Below are 20147 nucleotides of genomic sequence, written 5' to 3'. Positions count from 1 at the left end.
GAAGTAAGAGCTACCTACACAATAAGGACTTTTTCCAATTCAAAATCATTATGTGGGTCACAATTACAGCAAACGATTCTCACTTTAATATCCATTTTGGATGTGCACAGATGACTGTTTCATCTCAGTGCTAAGATGAAATAAGTGTGGAAAAAAAACTAGTCAGTGGCTGAAAAATTAGATTGAGAATCATTATTTCCATAATATCTGTATACCTATTTGTCATAACAATTGGTTTGCCCTGTTTGATGCTATCAAAATTCACATGACAACTTTATTCTCCACATGGAAGCTGAAACTGTCAAATTCTGACCTAAGTGTAATTTGCAAAGTTCAGTAAATAACAACTGAATAATGCAATGTGAAATAATCACTTTTCATTTGTGTCTTTGACATTTAATGCTGGTGGAGATCCATTGTGCCAAAAAAAAACTGCAGTTGATTGTTTAAATCATCTGGCGAACACAAGGCCCCATGCAACCGGAAGATAAAGACTTGGAATTAATTCCCAATTCTCACTGCTCTCTTCGAAATTAACTTTGGTCATGAATACTGAACACCGCGAGAAGCAGAGTTCCTTAGACATAGTTAAAATATCTCATGGTTTAGGCACTTTCTATGCCTAAACTTTTGCTAAATTAACCGAGTAACCTGATTTTTAGGTAATGTATTTTTTGGCATAGTTGAGTCAGTTATTTTGATCAACAACGAAATACCACATTTGTAATTAAAGAATATGCATGTGTGTCTGCATGCCTGTGTATGTGCATGCTTATTAGTGTGTGTGCATGTTTGCATGCATGTGTCTGTCAGTATATGAATGTGTGTTTCTACATACTTCCCATTTGTGTGCGGACCTGGCAAACTGATAGATGCTCAGCAATGTAAAGTTTAAGAACACAAACATGAGCTGTAAATAAAATTGGATTACCAGTTAGTCTGTGCTTCTAATACTTTGTCTGAATAAATACATCTAACAATAGAAGCAGCCCTTGAGGTCATGACCCAGTCTTAATTTCTCATTTACCCTTTGCCATTTTTCACTTAACCAGTATGCTATTGAAATTCTTTGGCTAACAAACTTTGGAAAAACATTGCTTTGCACACAAAATTCACATTGATGCTGCAATTATACAAACAACTGAGGTTGTGATACAAGACTGCTAAATAGAACTGCTTCACGCTTGTGGCCATATTTGTAAAGAAGGGACAACCAACATTACATTACTGGCGATGTGCACAATTCCCTTTTGTTTTGCACTACTAAAATACAGTGCAATTTAAAACCCATCACATAGAAACACTGGCAACTGCCAAATTACATAGAAATTGTTGGCATGTGAACATTTCTGGTCTTACAATAGCACAGAAGACAAAATGACAACCTTGTAATTAATGGCTTCTACAGTTGTGTTACCCCAACATGACAAACGGACACAATCTGTGAAAGGGAAAAAAAGTAATTCATCCAATTTTAGTAATTACAAATGTAAAAACTTTAACACAATATACACGCAAAAACAGTAGGCTATTAACTTGATTCTGGTGCTTTGCTTCTGACTTTGGTTAACAGATTAATATTAATGCAGCACTTGGTACCTGACAATGACAGGCACTACTTCAGATGTTGTTCTTGTGTGAAATACAGAGCTCTCTGTAACTCATGGAAGGTGTTTATTTTCAGTCAAATATTTTACAGTACATGAAATGTCTATTTGGTTCAGTTTCAGTCTGCTAAACGACTGGATGTTCTGTTTGATTTTGTTAAAACTAATTCTACCGCACAATAATGTGTCGTGTTGCTTTTCTCAATAGTAAATTCAATGGACAGTCTGGAAATGTGTCAACACAGCAGTTGCAGTCTTTTGCTCGCAGGAAATGCGCAAGGACTTTTCCAAAGATGTTTGCTTCACGACTTATTGGTGGACCTTTTTGATTTTAGGAGGCTTCTTCGAAAGAGTCTGAGAGTGGTTCCATGGCCAGCCCTGTCGAGGACTCGGATTGTTTTAAGCGTTTAATTGTGTTTTTCAGTGCTTGCCTCTTGTTGCAGAACCAAACTCTAACAACCTCCCGATCGTAGTTCAGTTTCTCGGCAATTTCCGTCATTTCCTGCCCTGATGGGTGTGTATTCTTTTCAAAGTGGGCATTTAAAATCTCCAGGGCCTGGGGGGTGAAAGACGTCCGCCGCTTGCGCTTTTTGGAGGGTTCACTGCCGATAAATTCAGTTAGATTCTGCATTCCTGCTCGGTGGCGGGCCTCAGCCTCGGCCATCCACCGCTCAAGAACAGGCTTAATCTTCTGGGCACTTTTAGGGGTGATGTCCAGCTTTTCGAACCTGGCAGGATACAAAAGGCCAGGGTTCAGTTTGGCTGTCAGACTGCTAGCTATAGAGCTCTCTTGGGTATCCTGTGGTAGGAAAAAGTGGCTTCTCAGGATGGTGTGTCTGAGGAAAGTTGAGAAAGAAGAGTCTTACTCTGATGCTCTGCCAGGGTGGGATCCTACTGATTGATTAACCGGCAGAGACACTTAGAACTGGCCCTGCGACGCTATACGAAGACCATTTGCCAATAAGAGTTAATCTTAAAAGCATAATTTCATCAATTCACATGTAACTTACTTCAGTTTAATATCTCTACAACAGTTATCAAAATTCTTATGCCGAAAGTAGAATAAATATAAGCAATTATACAATTTTTTCCAGTTAACATTGTGTCTACTCTATTCAAATAATGTGTTAGTCACATAACAAATGGCACCATGTCTTGTTTCAATTTGGAGGGAAAAACATGCGTACAAAAAAAACCAAGAACACTTTGCTTCAAATTACCCGTTTTGGTGGAAAATGGGATATGGAACCTGCTAAGATCAATGGGACAACAGTCTAATTGATCCATCAGACACCAGACAGGTACCAGGATTCCACCTGCAGTGATCAGCATGGGAGCAGAAAGAGGGAATTTGTGCTCACAGCAGCGTGCTTCCCAGCTCACCCGCATGACCATCCGAGATGTAACAGAGGCAGCAGCTATATGACCAACTCTGTCTCATCAGTAATGCAACAGGATGTCACCTATATACGCTCTGCTTTTAAAGCCTTTTTTTACAGATATGATCACCTCTTAAGGTGATTTAATCACCCTCTATTAGGTTGTGTATGGTCAACTTAAAATACTGATGAAGCTTTAAAATTAATTAATTATGCTAATTCAATAGTAAGAATGGAAGAAGAGATATTCTGTTATAGGCTAATATGATCTAAAATTAGTTCTATTTCATTTTTAAAAATTCAATTAAATACCAATGTGGAAGTTCGAAAAATAACCAAAATTAGTTCTATTGTCAAACAAACATTCAAAACATTTTACAAACTGTAGCTTCTGGCAAAATTGATCTTTTTAATCATGAGTTGATTTGTTGCTTTGCACGATGGAACTGAACTGTTGTTACTGGCTGTAGTATAGCTGAACTGGGGAAAACTTTGATGTAATGGGCAGTTAATAATCAGTGAATTTGCTATATGGAGGACCCAATGAATGTTTAAAATGGAAACATAATTATAGGGAGATCAACTGTATTGCAATAATAATTGTAATTAAAATCAGAATGGAGGTTCTCATTAAAATGAGTTGATGTTTGAGTCTCAGAAACATTCTCCTGTCACTCCTGCACTTGGATTTAATATTTAATGAATTAAATCATCTCTGCAAAGGTTGAACATAATTTTTTTTCTGATGCAATATTCCAGATATAGTTTATCACTGATTAAATAAAAAATAACTGTACACAATATCTTTATTCATCAAGTGAAGGATGTAAACTGAGTTATCAAGGTCTCTCCAAACTCCAGAAAGTCCAAGTCCCTCTCAATTTGGTCACTTCTCTTAGCAATTTGTTCAGATTGATCCAATGGAAAGTTCATCAATGTAAATAGCTCTCTTCAAACATACCCACAAGCACGTGAATAACTAAATTAACAATTCATTTAATTTAGACTTGCTGTTATGATCCAGCTGAAGCTAATTGCTGCACTAACCAAATCCCAAAGGACACCTGGCCTATGTATCACAACTTTTTAAATGTATTCTGACAATGAGAAAAAAAGTCTACTGAACTTAGAAGCCACAAATCCCAGTAGCTTTCGGGATTTGAAACATTAAATTAAAACACTTATTAATAAAAGAAAATAAAACTTAAACACACAAGATTACAGCTATATAGTCAAATTTTGTTTCACAAAACTTTTCCCGAAAAGGATTCCCTACTTGGACAGACCCTCAAGTAAACACATCCCAGGCAACAACTCCTTAGAGATGTTTAACTTCAAAAATCCTGTAATATTACCCCCAAAACAAAGCTACTGTCACTTTAGTGAGACATACCACAAAACCTCTCACTTCTCTTTTCCACTCTGCTGTGGAAATACAAAATTTCAGACACAAAATTGCTTTTTGCAACCTCAGGACTTTTCTGGCATAACTGGGTGACTGGTTTAAACTTCACCTCTTCCTTCTCAGAGCTGTTGCTAGCAGGTCTTCCACAAACAGCCAATATCCAACACAGCTCACTATCTTTCCTTAAATATTATTTTTCTGTTTCACCTTTGATTCCATTGTCCTTAGTACCTCCTTGAAACTTAACTTTCCCAAAATAAAAGATCATTCATGTTCTCCCTGTTGCTTCCCACTTGCAGATCAAATTAAATTTAATAACCTTTGCTTGTTGAGTATGACCTTTTCTAAGTTGCAAAACCTTTACTCTCCTTTGAAATTTAACAGCTGAAAATCCAAACCCTTATTTATTCCTTAAAGCAAGTTTCTATCGACTGCATGTTTAATTATAGTAAGTTTGCTTGGCCTTACATACTTCAAATGCATTCCTTTAACATCTACACTCTCTTCATGTCTCAAGTCCAACCAATCAGTCCCCAGCTTAATTAAATTATTTTTGTACACAGATCACAAACCTCTTCACAGAATAACATAATAGTCCACAAAAATATTTTTAAAATAACATCTCTTGCCACACTTGCACAATTGTAATTGAGGGGAAGGACATTACTGTGGATACTTTTTAAGAACATACGTTGACCTATGTCAAAATTACTTCCTTTGCTCTTGAGTCAACTAAATGGATTGCAGACTCATGAACTGCTTTATTCCCACTGCTGGACCATATTAGGCATAAAAGGAAGAACTTGCATTAAAATGACACCTTTCACAACCTTGGGACATCTCAAAGTGCTTTTCACCTATTAAGCATTTTTCTCTACTGTAGTCACTGTTTAATGTGGACAACAGCGTAGTCAATGTGCGCACAGCAAAATCCCACAAACAGCAATGAGCTGGCGAAGAGGTAATCTGCTTTAGCTGTAAGTTGAGGGATAAATATGGCTCGGACACCAGGAGAATGCACTACTATTCTTCAAATAGTGCTCTAGGATCTTTAACGGCCACCTGGCAGGGCAGACAGGGCCTCAGTTCCATGGTCAGTATTTTTCAGATGGTGGAGTCTTGCTTCCTGCCATCTGAAGAGTCTCTGCTGACTTCGGTGAGCCACAGCCGTTTCACACTCAAATGAGTGTCAAGTGATCAATGGTGGAACTCCCACCCCTCACTCGGGGGGAAGTCCCATCTTAAAGAGCTGTCAACCAGTCAGATTGTCTGGCAGCGCTCCAGCCCCTGCAGTCCCAGCACTGCAGTGAACAGAAGAAGAAATGCAGGTTGACGTTGCAGCCTAAGTGCAGGCACTGGAGGCACAGTCAAGTTCCAGGGGTACAAGGGCAGGGAGGGTAGGAAAGGCTGGCAGGGCACGAAGGGTGTGATTGGGGTCTCATAGGAGAGGCCAGTGGGTTGGGGGGGGGGGGGGTGCTGCGGGGGAGGTCTGGAGGTCACTGGACCTTAAGGGTGGGGGAGCTGATTAAGAAAGGGGCTTCTGATGGAGGCACCCCTTGACCCAAACCTCAAGACAGGTAACTCTTTTTTTGATCTTTGGCCTTCCTTCATCAAGATCAATCCTCCTGCTGGTGGGAAACAGTCACTAAGTAGTCAATAATTGGCCACTTAAGGGTCTCAACTGGGGCAAGGGTGGGGTTCTCATCCGAAGACTTGCCCATCCCAGCGTAAATTCACTGTGCAATCACAGAGAGTGGGAAACTGGAGAAAATCCCATCTTTTTAGTTTCATGTTCCCCAGTAAATACACTGGTGCAGGATTGGAAAATTCTGGCCGATGTCTTATCTGAAAGATAGCAACAGTGCAGCATTCCTTCAGCGCTGCAAAAAACATTCTAAGTGTCGAATGAAAGTGAAAATGGGAGAGAATCACACCCATTTTCTGGGGCGAGCTCCCAGATGCAATTGTATGGTACTTAGAAAAGAAAATGAGGCAAAATATGATTCTCACCAGCTGGGGGAGCGCGGGGGGGGGGTGGGTTGGGGAGAGTAGGTGGAGTCTATTCATGTTGGGATGCTGGCTGCTAAGCTGTAGGGACACCATTTTGCAGGCGCCCTGATCTCCCAATGCACAGTGTACAGTGTGTACACAGTGCAACAGTGTGTACACAGTGCAAAGTGCACTGGGAGATCTGCCACTTCCCCCACCACCCCCACCCAGGACATCGCACCTCCCTACCCAATTGCCCCTCATGATATCATATCCCTCCCAATTGCGCTCCCTGGACATTGCCACCCCACTCCCTGCTGATCACACCCTCCTGGACATTGATCCCCCCACCCGATTGCTGCCCTGATCCCCCCCGAGCCAATCACCACCCCTAATACCCCCCAGCCACCATCCTGGCTGAACCCAACTACTCCCGATGCAGAGTACTGCCATTTACAGAGCTCCCCCACCTTCCCTTCATCATTCCGCTCCCTTCAGGCCCTGCCCCCTTAGACCCCAACCCTCCCAGTAGATAGTGCCAGGGTGCCTGGTGGGCACTGCCAGGGTGCCAGACTTGCAGTGCCAGGTTGCCAAGCTGGCAATGGCAGGGTGCCAGGCTGGCAGTGCCAGGGTGCCAGGCTGACAGTGCCAGGGTTTCTGGTGAACACTGTCAGAGTACCAGGCTGGGAGTGCCAGGGCACCAGGCATTGGGACACTGCCCGGCCCTGCCTCCGACCACCTGGGGGACCTGAATGGCCTCCGGTCCCACCGGCGAGGTCATTATGTCAGGTCCTCATTGGTGGGACCATAGATTGTCATCACCAGTGAAATCCTCCAAAGGTGAGCAGGTAAGGACAAGTGAGCTTGGACAACTGAGTTCAGGATTCACTAATAAAATTAAAATAAATGACCGAATATTTAACTGGTGACATCGCGAAAGGCGAAAAACTGGGTGCGAGCCCGATTTTTCACCCCTCGCCCAATCCTACCGGCTCGCCACATCGATTAACCGGCGAGATGAGCTGGTAAGATGGCTCCCTCAGTGTATAATAACAGAATTTGGTCAGATAAGGGCCTATGATACAACAAGGCTTATTTAGCGATCAGTGTTCTTGTTTATTGAGGCTCCAAATCAGCAGCCCCACTTGACTAAATTGACTGCGTTATACAGGATTTAGACTTTGCATTTTAAAAACGCAACACTATGGGACGTGGATTTCCATTTTAACTTTTGGCTTTATATAAAATGCTTTTCTGATACCAGAATCCCCAATTTCTATCTCTAAAATACATACCAAATTAAGTTCAATAAATTTCAATGAGAATATTAGGGAAAACAATTTTTCTTGGGTGCTCTTTGCATCATTTCTGCTTTAATCGCAGGTGGTAATCTCCGGCTGCGCTGGTTTAAAAGTCGAAAATTCCCGCCCAACTGTCAATGGTGTTTCACATTCTCTGCAACCCGCCCGCTAAAATTCCAGTGGGGGTGGGATGTGAGAATTCCAGCCCTCTTGTCCTCGAATTTAAGTATTTGCTTTGGGAAATCAGTGACTTACTTTAGAGGGAGGCCATTTGACCCATCAAGCCTGCACCAACAACAATCCCACCCAGCCCCTATCCCCATAACCCCACATATTAACTCTGTTAATCTCCCGACACTAAGGGGCAATTTATCATGGCCAATCAACCTAAACCGCACATCTTTGGGGTGTGGGAAGAAACCAGATAGGAGGAGAATGTACAAACTCCACCCAGTCACCCAAGGCTGGAAATGAACCTGGGTCCTTGGCGCCATGAGACAGCAGTGTTAACCACTTGTGCTACTGTAGCACCCTGTAATTTGTCTGTTATAGGGTTGATATGCTGAGGTTCTGTGGTAATCACTGTGAGACAGAATGTAGAGATTGGTTCTCTCTGTGAAACCTAAAGTAGCCTCTGCTGCCCGTATGCTAACTCACAACAAGTCCTGTTCATCATCCCTGTGGTTGCTGGCCCATACTGGCTCCCAGTTCAGCAATGCCTTGATTTTAAAATCCTCATCTTTATGTTCAAATCTCTTCATAATACTGCCACTCCCCAATTCTGTAACCTCATCTAGGACTCCATGAAGCAGTATATTTCACTATGTCAAAGGCTCTATCTAAGGGTAAATTGTTGCTGTAAACTTGGTAAACTTGAAATGAGCCCCAAAATACTGAGAGTTGGAGGAGTACAATTCACTTTAATTATAGCAAGGTTTCCAGAGAGGGTGGGGAGGAAGGGGTGGGGGCATGGAGGAGGCAGGGTGGGGGAGAGGTGAGGAAGGAATGGAGGTATTGGAGAATTTGGATCTGTTGGGTTTCTGTCCATGGTAATTGCACTCTGGAGTACATGAGTGGGCACTCTTTGGAAAGGCCCAAATTTAATCTTGAAACGTAAATGGGAAATTTCCAGGCAACCCGGGAAATCAGGGTCAGTGGATATACTGATGATTTTGTGCCAAACATAGGTTAGAGTGCAGTTAGAGAACTGCACGCTGTTTGTTTCAGAACTGCACCCAGATTGTGTCGGTCAATGTTATTGTGCGCTGTGCCTTGAACAATCTGGCTCTCTCTGGGGGAGATCAAATGGAGAGGAAGACTGCAATGTATAATCAGGAACCTTTGAGGACGATTCCAAAACAGACTCTGAGGATGAATCTGCGCAGCCACAGGCTCATGCTGAGGACTTGGCAAAGCAGAGGCTTTTGGGAGCCAGGGAAGCTTTTATGTAAAGAAGCTTACTGTAGTATTCCAAAAGCACCATTCCATATACCTGAAGAGCTTAAATTTCATTATTGCTTGGAGATCATGAACCCCTCCTGACACCCTCATTCTCCTGCATCCTCGTCTTGACCAAAGCTATCATGCTCAATTACCTTTTTGGTTTGGGTTGCAGGCCTGCTATCTTAATGGCACTCATAGCACAAGAAAGACATGTGAAGTGAAGTGAGATTTTAATCAAGTGATGTGGAACAAAAATACACAAGTCAGAGAGATAAGGATTTCACCCACGATTGCCCTTCTGCATTTACAGTGATTTCTTAAACTGTTTGTGAATGCTTTGTCTGATACTACCCTATCACTGGCAACTGCATTGGAGGCAGGCTGCAGATTCAGCTACCCTGTTGGTCTGGGTAACCTTGGTGATCATCCTCTGGTTGCCAGAAGGTGTGAAGACATCAGCTGGGCAGGAGAGTCCAACACAGTGGCGGGACACTCCTTAGTTGCCGTGGTGTCTTCAGATAAAACAGTCACTGGCAGGGGGCAGAGGAGCTGCTGCCAGTATCAGAAGCACCCCGAGTTGAGTCCCCAGATGCAGATGTTCATCCGCCAATGTGAGGTTTGTTTATACCTCCCCACTCACCATCAATGGATGACCAGCCAGTAAAGTCACCAGGCATCTCACCCACCTCTCACACTGGCAATGCCCTGCTGAGGTCACAACCAAAGGGTGAGCTTGCAGGTCTGAATGCAACCCACAAAATCCTTCATTGACCTCCTGGAGCTGGTGCTCCATACGAGTTGCCAATCTCTCGATCACGAATGTGCTCAGAGCTGAAGGTGACCACCATGCTCAAGTTCCACATGGACTCCTCCATTGAATGAACCATGGCACGCAAACCCTCTGGAAGATCTGTCAGATCTCCATGTACTTTCCATTGGATATCCAGCATTTGCCGCCTAATGGATGACTCCAGATGCTCGTCATCTTTCTGGGTCTCAGCATCTTCCTCGTCTCCAACACTCCTCTGACTGTCAGCAGCCTGGGAACTCTCAAGTCTCCAAAATCATCTCAGGTAAATGTAATGTGATTTCCCCAGTATGTGCAGCATTCTGTACTGATGTGCTCAAACCCACCAAGCTGCCAATATCTGAGGTGGTGTGAGATGTGGAGCAAGGATGTGACACAGCAGCCCCTGAGGGTCCCTCCTCTTCTGAAGTTAATGGTCAGCCATTTGGATCTCTACTGGTCTGGATGATGGCCCATCTGATGGATGAAAATCAGCAATGAGTATACATGAGCATCAAAGCAGCTGCTGCTGCACTCTGCAAATGGGCATTTCATAATTCCAACATTTATTGATGCAAGAACATAGAGGAACAATGGGAATAACCTTGCACTCCTTGGTCCATTGCCCTCCATTTCTGAGCAACTCCCCATCACAAGTGTTCCCCTTTGCTCTTATCCTCCTCCGAAACCATTGCCTCTCCTCGATCAGTAGATCTTTCCCCATGCTCGCAAGCCAACTCTAAAGTGTTCTCCTTCATCAGTGTCCGCACAGTCAGATATGGGACACCACCATCAGTATTGCATTGTGCTTCTTCTCCTGTGAGGACAAGAGTAGAATCATGAGTCTCTCTTCAATATGGCTAAGGTTTAAATGCTCCTCCTCACCATTACTAGTCAATGTTCCCAACACATTGCAGGACTTCCCCCTTTGAGGCATGCCTATTGTACAGCCTAGACAGCCTTGTCGGGCACAGATCAACTTGGTGAATGGAGCCAATTGGTAACCACCTTCCAGCTCCATCAAATGCATTCCCACACGTATATATATTCATTCAAGATGCAAATGGGCACCTTTGTAGAGTGAAGAAGGTCATGCACCCTCTTCCGACACTGCACTCACATCCTGCAGACAAAGCCAAGGCTGCTCACTCATAGCTGCCACCTCTGTCAAAGCTTTCTTTCTGTGAGGTGGCAGCAGTATTTCCCATCGCTCACTTACTGCCTGCAGGAGGGTCTGCAAGCTGTTATCGGAAAAATGCAGCACTGCTTGGCTGCAACCATTTCCATGGCCACTTCCTTGGCTAGGTCCTCTGGGCGATATTACTCAAATACTTGGACAAGTTGGTTGATTCCATGTGCTGAGCTTTGACTGACTCTTGTCACTGAACAGATTCCCAAAGCTCTTCACCATCGTCGTCAGAACTTCCTTCCGTGTCGCCTTTTAAACTCCCTGCCTGCAGCTGACTTCATCTAGGATCCCGCCATCCCCACCCTCCACCCCCAAACTTGATTGAGGATTTTCATGAAGTAACAGGTAAGGGCAACATGATTGATGTGGTCTTTGTAGGCTATCAAAAGGCATTTGATAAATCACCACAGAATAGGCTTGCCAGCAGAGCCCATAGAATAAAAAGGAGAGTGGCAGCATAGATTGGAAGTTGGCAGTGTGGCATGAAACAAGGATGGTGGTGAATGGTTGTTATTTGGACTGAAGGGCACAAATTCAAAATTTGCAGATGACACAAAAGATTTGAGGAGGATTGTCATAGACTTGAAGAAAACCAGACAGTCTGGTGGAATTTGCAATTAGGGGCAGGCATTGTGAAAGAGAAAGTAGTTGAGGCAATGGATGGGCAAACATTTGATAAAGAGATGTTGGATAGGCTGCCTGCAGTTAATGTTGATAAATTAGCAGGATTGGGTGGGATGCATCCAAGGATACTGAGGGAAATAAGGGTGGAAACTCTGGAGTACTTTAGTCTACTATGCAGACATAGATTAAGTCGGGTTTGTGTACATCTCTGGAAAGTTATCAAAATGTGAATGCCCTTGTGGAGGACTTTACATTGAAGAGACATCAGGACACAATGGATCACTTATAGAATTAACAGTTACTCTGGACATTTACCAAAACTCAAATGCAATGGTTGCACTAGATTTGGCACCTGTAAACTTGAAAACACACAATGATAGGTGTGAAGGAAACCACCTTAACACAAGGGGTTACAAATAGCCATAATTCATGCTCCATTATGTGACAATGGCATGACCTCAAATCATTTTGTATGGATAATGAAAGCACTGATACTGTGGTCACATTTCAGAAGCTGGCCTGAAAACATAGACATCTCATTATGTTAAGGACAGGCCAAGACAAGGCAGTTGAGGCAAGGATGTCAGAGGGAAGGCAGTTCACCCAGCAAAAAGGAAGAACCCTGTACAGAGAAAAGCCACCTTGGGCAGAGAGATGGAACTTGGAAGAGGCTCATCCACAGCTTCGACTGGAAAGGCCAGAAACCTGCTATTGCTTGGAGTTCCATTGTTAATTCATCATCAGAGACCTTCAACCTCCATTGTTCCTCCAGTTAACTGAAAATAGAATTTTCAGGTCTGCAATGCTGCCAAAGACCTTTTTGGAAAAAAAGAGTAATATTGACTTTTGGGACTTAAAGTCATATAAGTGCGTAGTACTTCTTTAGAAATCATCATCTTGTCTGGATACACGTTCGTGTCTGTGAGAATGAGGACTGGATATTGCGATTAGATTCCGGATATTGTGCAAATAAACATTTATCCTTTCTTTTGCTTTAAACTTACCAGAAAGCCTGTTTTGTGTTTGTTCTTAAAATTCACAGGACTCAAGGGGTTAGAACACTTCTCTAAAATACATCTTGTTATGATCAGTGGAAAGGTGGAAAAAAGGGACAAATTGTCTTCCATCTCTCCCCTATCTGTACCAAAAGGTACTGGCCATAACTTTTCAATCCTCCTTAGATAGATGGATGGTGCCAGAGAATAGCAAATGTTGCACCCTTGTTCAAAAAAAGGACAAGCCGAGCAGCAACAGATAGTGGATATCCGAGTTATGGTTTTCTAAGATTCCTTAGTTTCAGGAACAGTTCCGCGAGATTGGAAATTGGCAAATGTTACTCCACTTTTCAAGAAATGAGGGAGAGAGAAAGCAGTGAACCACAGGCCAGTAAATCTAACATCAACTTTTGGGAAAATGCTGAAATCTATTACTAAGGAAGTGTTAACAATGCACTTCGAAAAGCATAGTCTGATTAGAACAAATCAACATGGTTTTACTGAAGGGAAATCCTATTTGTCAAATTTATTACAACTTTTTGAGAATGTAACTAGTCATGTAGATCAAGGGGAACAAGTAGTATACCCGGATTTTCAAAAGGCATTTGATAAGTTGTCGCACAAAAGGCCCGATTTTATCGCGAAAACTTAGTAAAGTCGGGTGTGAGGCGAGTAGCGAGTCGCCTGCCTCTGCGCCGGTTTCTCCTTTACCAAAAATTGCCGCAATCAGGACCACGCCCAAAATATTTGCAGGCATTTAAATTGACTTTATAGGCTGCACGCCCAACTTTACCAGCATTTCCCACTTTCCACCGCGTTCGCCCATCCGGAATTGGCACAAAACAGACATTCTTCATAAAAGTACGATTCCAGCGCTCCATCAGTGAGGGTTAGTGAGGAGGAAAGCGCCGAGCGTCTGACAGCTCTCTGTTCGAAATCAGTGGGGGGGAAAGTGGCCATGGGGGGGGAGGTCGGTTTTCTGCTTGAGATCAGTGGGGGTGGGGGGGAAGGGGGGTCCACTGCCACTCTGCCTGTGATCAGTGGGAGGGAGGGGGAAGGCCCGCGATCGGTCTGGGTGGCAGAGGGGGTGGGGGGATAAGGGGGTCAATAATGTTACGGGAATGGAACAATGTCTGTGGGGGCCAGGGGAGGCATTATCCAGCCTGGGAGGGATGTGGCAGGGGAGCAGCATTCCATTATTTTTTTTCTGCGCATGCGCAATTGGAGGCACCGATCAGAGCTGCAGGGTTTTGGGCGCGTTAAGCCCCGCCCACAGCTTGTGCAGCGCTATTCGACTCGCTGATATTTTTGCAGGCATAGAGCGCATTGGGGGGGGGGGGCACCTCAGAATGGGTTTAAAAGTCGGATCTGAAAAACTCCCAGTTTCAAGTCTGCCCAGCACTTAGAATCAAAATGGTAAAATATGGCCCAAAAGGTTAATAAGTGAAATAAAAGCTCATGGAGTTGGGAGTAATATGGCTAGAGAATTGGTTAACAGTCAGAAAACAAAGAGTGGGCATAAACGGGGATTTTTCATGTTGGAATGCCACAAGGATCAGTGCTGGAACCTCAGTTATTTAGAAACTAAATTCATGATTTACATTAAGAGACAGAGTATTCTATCTAAGTGATACCAAGGTAGCTGGAATGGTAAATTGTGTGGAGGACACAGGCCTGAAAGAGATACGGACAGATTAAATGAATGGGCAAGAGCTTGACAGACGGAGTATAATGTAGGGAGGTGTGAGGTTATACACTTTGGTTGTCAGAATAAAAAAGCAGAATATATTTTAAAAGATGAGAAACTCGTGGGTGTTGATGTCCAAAGAAACTTGGGTGTGCTTATACAAGGAACACAGAAAGTTAGTATGCAGTTGCAGCAAATAATTAGGAAAGGAAATGACATGTTGGCCTTTATTGCAAGGGGACAAGAATAAGAAAGTCAGTATTCCACATCTGGAATATTGTGTGCAGTTTTGGTCTCCAAAAATATACTTGCATTGGAGGTGGCACAGTGAAGGTCCATTAAATTGGTTCCTGGGTTGAAGGACTTGTCCTATGATGAGAGGCTGAGTAGATTGAGCTTATATTCTCTGGAGTTTAGATGAATGCAAAGCAATCTCATTGAAACCTATAAAATTCCGAAGTCGCTTGATAGGGTGGATGCTGAGGTTTCCAATGGTTGTGGAATTTAAAACATGGTGGCACAGTCTCAGAATATAGGGCCGATCACTTAGGACTGAGATGAAGAGAAATTTCTTCACTCAAAGGGCTGTCAATCTTTGGAATTCTCCACCCCAGAGAGTTGTGGGTGCTCCATCATTGAATACATTTAAGGCTGGGATTGACCCAGTTTTGGTCTCCCAGTGAATTAAGGGATATGGAGAGTGGGTGTGAAAATGGGGTTGAAGCCCAAGATCAGCCATGATTGTATTGAATGGTGGAGCAGCCTTGATGGCCCTGTGGTCTACTCCTGCCCCTGTTTCTTATGTTCTTACAGGCCAGTCAGTGTTACCTCAGTGGGGGAAAACTTTTACAAATGATTGCATGGGACAAAATTAACAGTCACCTGGATAAATGTGGATTAATTAAGGAAAACGTGCATTAATTTTTGAAGAACAATATGTGTATAATTAATTGAATGGGAGTTTTTTGATGAGGTAGCAGAAAGAGATTACAGAGAGAGTTGATGAGGCTTATATGGTTGATGTGGTGTAAATGGACTTCTAAAAGATAGTGAATGATAAAGTGCCACATAACAGGTTTGTCAGCAGGGATAGCAGCATGGATACAAATTTGGCTGACAGACAGAAAGCAGAGAGTAGTGAGCAGTTGTTTTTCAGACTGGAGAGTGGTTTATAGTGGAGTTCCCTCAGGATCAGTGTTAGGATCATTGCTTCTCTTGATCTATATTAATGACCTAGACTTGGGTGCACAGAGCACCATTTCAAACTTTGCAGATACAAAACTTTTACTCCTAGGTTGGCACGGTGGCACAGTGGTTAGCACCGCTGCCTCTCAGTTCCAGGGACCTAAGTTCAGTTCTCGACTTAGGTCACTATCCATGCGGAGTCTGCACGTTCTCCCTGTATCTGTGTGGGCTTGCTCTGGGTGCTCTGGTTTCCTCCCACAGTGTGAAATACATTCTGGTTAGGTGCATTGGCTATGCTAAATTTTCCCTCAGTGCACCCGAACAGGCGCCAGAGTGTGGTGACTCGGGGATTTTCACAGTAACTTCATTGCAGTGTTAATGTAGGCCTACTTGTGACGCTAATAAGTAAAAGTTAAAACTTGGATTTAATGTGAACTGTGAGGAGGACAGTGTTAAACTTCAAGAGGACACTGACAAACTGATGGAATGGATGGACAAGTGACAGATGAAATTTAATGCAGAGAAGTATGAAGCGATTTATTTTGCTGGGAAAATCGAAGAGTGGCAATATAAAAACAAAGGGCATAATTCTAAATCGATTGCAGGAGGAGGGGAACCTGGGGTTATATGTGCACAACTCACTGAAAGTGGCAGGAACGGTTGAAAAAGCAATTAATAAAACATAGAGGATTCTGGACTTATGAATGGAGATATAGAGTACAAACGCAAGAAGGCTATGATGAATCTTTATAATCCATTGGTTCAGTCTCAGTTGGACTGTTATGTCTCATTCTGCAAACTGCAATTTCGGAAGGAAATGAAGACTTCAGGGAGGGTGCAAAAAATGATTTATGAGAATGGTTCCACAGATGAAGAACTTCAGTTACGTGGATAGATTTGAGAAGCTGGAGTCATTCTTCATTATGAAGACAAGGTTGATAGAGCTGGTTAAAATCTCAACAGAGTAGATAAGCAGAGATTGTTTCCATTTGCAGAAGGGTTGAGAACCAGATTTCAGGTAACTGGCCGAAGAATCAAAACAACATGAGGAAAAATATTTTTACTGAATGCGTGGTAATGATCTGGGATGCACTACCTGAGAGGGTGGTGGAAGCAGATTTAGCTGTGGCTTCCAAAAGGGAAATGGATAAGCAGCTGAAGAGAAAAGAATTGCAGGGCTGTGGGGAAAGGGCAGGGAACTGGGATGAGCTAAATTGCTGTCACAGCGAGACCGTCATAGCCTTAGCAGATTCATTCTATGAATTTTGATTCACCAGGAATGGGAAATTATATTTACTAGGAAAGACGAGTGATACTGAGACTATTTCCATAGAACCAAAGAACCCCTACAGCGCAGAAGGATGCCATTCGCCCATTGAGTGTGCACTGATTCTCTGACAGAGGATCCTACCCAGGCCTATCCCCCACTAATCCCCCTAACCTATACATCTCGGACATTAAGGAGCAATTTAACATAACCAATCCACCTAAACTGCACATCTTTGAATTGTGGGAGGAAACTCTGGAGGAAACCCACGCAAGCACAGGGAGAAGGTGCAAACTCCACACAGACAGGCGCTCAAGGCTGGAATCGAACCTGGGTTTCTTGTGCTGTGAGGCAGCAGTGCTAACCACTATGCTGCCCTATGGAAAAAAATACTGGAATATAGAAAGCTAAGAGGAAATTTTATAAAGGTTTTTAAAATCTTGAAGGGTTTGGATGGAATGAATTGAGAAAGACTGTTTCCTTGGTTGGGAAGTGGGTGGGACATCAATTTAAAATGATCTCTATTAGTCAGGAATGAAGAAACTAACAGCTATTTGGGCATGGAAAGCTTTGGCACAGGGAATGGTTGAGCCAGAAACTGTTGCAACATTTAAGGGAAAAATGGTTAAATATTTGAAACAGAGGAAGATAAAGAGATATGGAGAGAGGGCAGGGCAATGGGATTAGTTTGGATTGCTCTGGAAAGAATATGCACAGGCCCAATAGGCTGGATAACCTCCTTCGGTGCTATAATAGTTGAGTCTTTTTCATCTTGATGAATGAAGTGGATGCATCATTTTCAGTGTGTATAGTTCCTTAATTCTGATGCTAGTGATCTGAGCTTGTACAGGATTTTCACAACAGCAATTTTGCCTGATGTTTTACAATGTGAAACGATGAAAAGACAGCATTTTCACTAGAAGAGCAAAAGCAGAATTGCAGAGATTTTTGCACACAAAGGGTCAGACCCGAGAATGCTTTACCACAAATGAGGGAAAACAAGAGAATTGGGTAAATACTTGACAATAGGGAAAGACTAGGGCCATGGGACTAATCAGATAGCTCTTTGACAGAGCCAACACCAGCATGAGAAGACAAATGGCCTCCAGCTGCATTGCATGATGTTACAATTCCGACTGTATGCACTGGAGAACGTTGTCACTGAAGAAACGATCTGCATAATGCCAAACTATCCTGTCATGGTGGAGCTGGACATTGAGCCACCATAGTAGAGCTCAACAAGGCCATTGACCCTCTCACCATTAGTAAAACTCTGGGAAATGAAAGCATTCCACCTGAAACCATCAAAAATGGAGAGCTGGCACAATTGCAGCATCTCCATGTCTTTGTTGGAAGGCAAGATTTGTGCCTCAAGACATGCATGATGCAAACATAGTCACCTTGTCTAAAAACAAGAGGAATCCCAGTGACTGCAACAATTACCGAGAAGCTCCTTAGGTACTGTGGGGAGGGCTGTTGCGCACGTTGCTCTGAATAGATTGCAGATCCTGACTTCACGTATCTATCCTGATTCTCAGTGCAGCTTCAGAGCTGACAGATTGACAGTCAATGATTCTATCACTTCAACAGTTACGGAAGATGTCCCATGGACAGCGCAACCCACTCTATGATGCTTTCACAGATCGCACCAAGGTTTGATCTCATTAGCAGAGATAGACTCTTCAAACTGCTACAGAAAATAGGCCACTCTCTTGGATATCATCTCTTTTCCATGGAAGCATGCACAAATCTATGAGTTAATGGAGCAACATCAGCTTTCAAACTCAGCAGTGGAGTAAAGCAGGGTTGTGTCCTAGTGCCGACTCTCTGGTATATTTTTCTCCATGCTGCTATTGCACACTCTTAGCGACGCAAATGAGGGTGTCCACCTGCCTATCAACGCTGAAGGCAAAATGTTCAACTTGGCAAGCCTGTGCGCCAAAATGTCTAAAGTTCTAGTTTGTGAATTGCTGTTTGTTGATGACATTGCACTGAATCCCATAACAAAATTTATTTGCAGCATCTTGTAAATCGGGTCCCCTCTGCCTGTAAGAAGTTTGGACTGACAATCAGTGTCACAAAGACCAAAGTTAGGCCAGAATGTAGAGACTGCATCTTCCATCAACATCGACAACCTCAATCTGCAGGTTCTTAATAGCTTCACATACCTTAGACCCACAATCATCAGCAACCTGTCTTGTGATACTGAAATCAGCACCAGGATTGTCAAGGCTACAGTTGAGATGGCGAGTGTGTACCAACAGCAAAGTAACAGAAAGTACAAAGCTCTGTGTGTACCAGGCTTGTGTTCTCAGTATCCATCTTTAAATATTTAAGCACTTAAATAAGCCAAGAGAAGTGGCTGAACAGCTTGCACCTCCACTACCTCAGACAAATATTGTGCATCTCCGAGCAGGACAGAGTGCTGAATATGTAAGTACATCAGCATGCCGGGATCCCCAGCATGTTTCCCCTCTTCAGTCAGCCATGACTCCATTGGCTGGGTCATGTGTGCCAAATGTATGACAGCCCTATTCCTAAAGACAAGCTTATGGTAAGCTTGCTATTGGCACGGGACCAACAGGATTGCCCAAGTCTGTGATACGAGGTCTGCAAGCGTGACTTCAAATTGATTGGGATCAGAGTTGATGCATGGGACGTCCTTACTCCTGACTGGAGTGCCTGGAGACAAGCATTCAGAAAGGACATGGAACAAGCACAAAACAAAAGGAATGACCAGATGATGGAAAAGAGAGCCCAGTGGAAGGAAAAGCCATCAGTTGACCTCGGGCCAACATCATTCATCTTCATCAGCTGTAGAAAAGACTGCGACTCATGAGTCGGCTTTCACAGATACAACCATGTTCAATCCAGCAGTGGCATATACCCCCAGGACAGTCCATCATCTCCGAGGACAGGTGGATGCCAAATCATTCTGCAACTCTGATGCTAGCAATCTGAGCGTGTGGGGTACTTACACAGCAACAACCTCATCTTGTTTTACAATGCAAAAAGACAAAGAGACTAAGCGTTATCACTAGTACAGCAAAGGCAGTAATGCAGAGATTTTCACACACAGAGGGATACGAGACTATAGAATGCTTTACCACAAATGAGGGAGAAAAATGGAATTCTATAAGTATATATATACTTGAAAAGAGAAAAACCTACATGACTGGGGGAAAGAGCAGGGACATGGGACTAATTGGATCGCTCTTTCAAAGAGCTGGTGCAGGTGTGATAGGACGATTAGTCTTCAACTATGCTGTAAGATGCTGCAACTCCATGA

At 43.3% G+C, this 20147-nt stretch overlaps 1 protein-coding gene across 1 annotated transcript in view; it reads right to left on the bottom strand.

The window, feature by feature from the left end:
- Positions 1-1938: 1938 nt before the first annotated feature.
- The window catches only part of pou6f2 (POU class 6 homeobox 2), a 649655-nt gene continuing 631446 nt past the window's right edge, over positions 1939-20147 (bottom strand). The window contains exon 11 of the mRNA XM_078215507.1: positions 1939-2443. Within this exon, the coding sequence (XP_078071633.1) occupies positions 1939-2443 (505 nt within the window). The remainder of the gene's footprint in view (positions 2444-20147) is intronic.

The sequence above is a fragment of the Mustelus asterias genome, chromosome 7, assembly GCF_964213995.1.
Source record: "Mustelus asterias chromosome 7, sMusAst1.hap1.1, whole genome shotgun sequence".
NCBI classification, from domain to species: Eukaryota; Metazoa; Chordata; class Chondrichthyes; order Carcharhiniformes; family Triakidae; genus Mustelus; species Mustelus asterias.
Note: the sequence above shows the minus strand (reverse complement) of the source record. Positions and strands in the feature narration are given on the sequence as shown.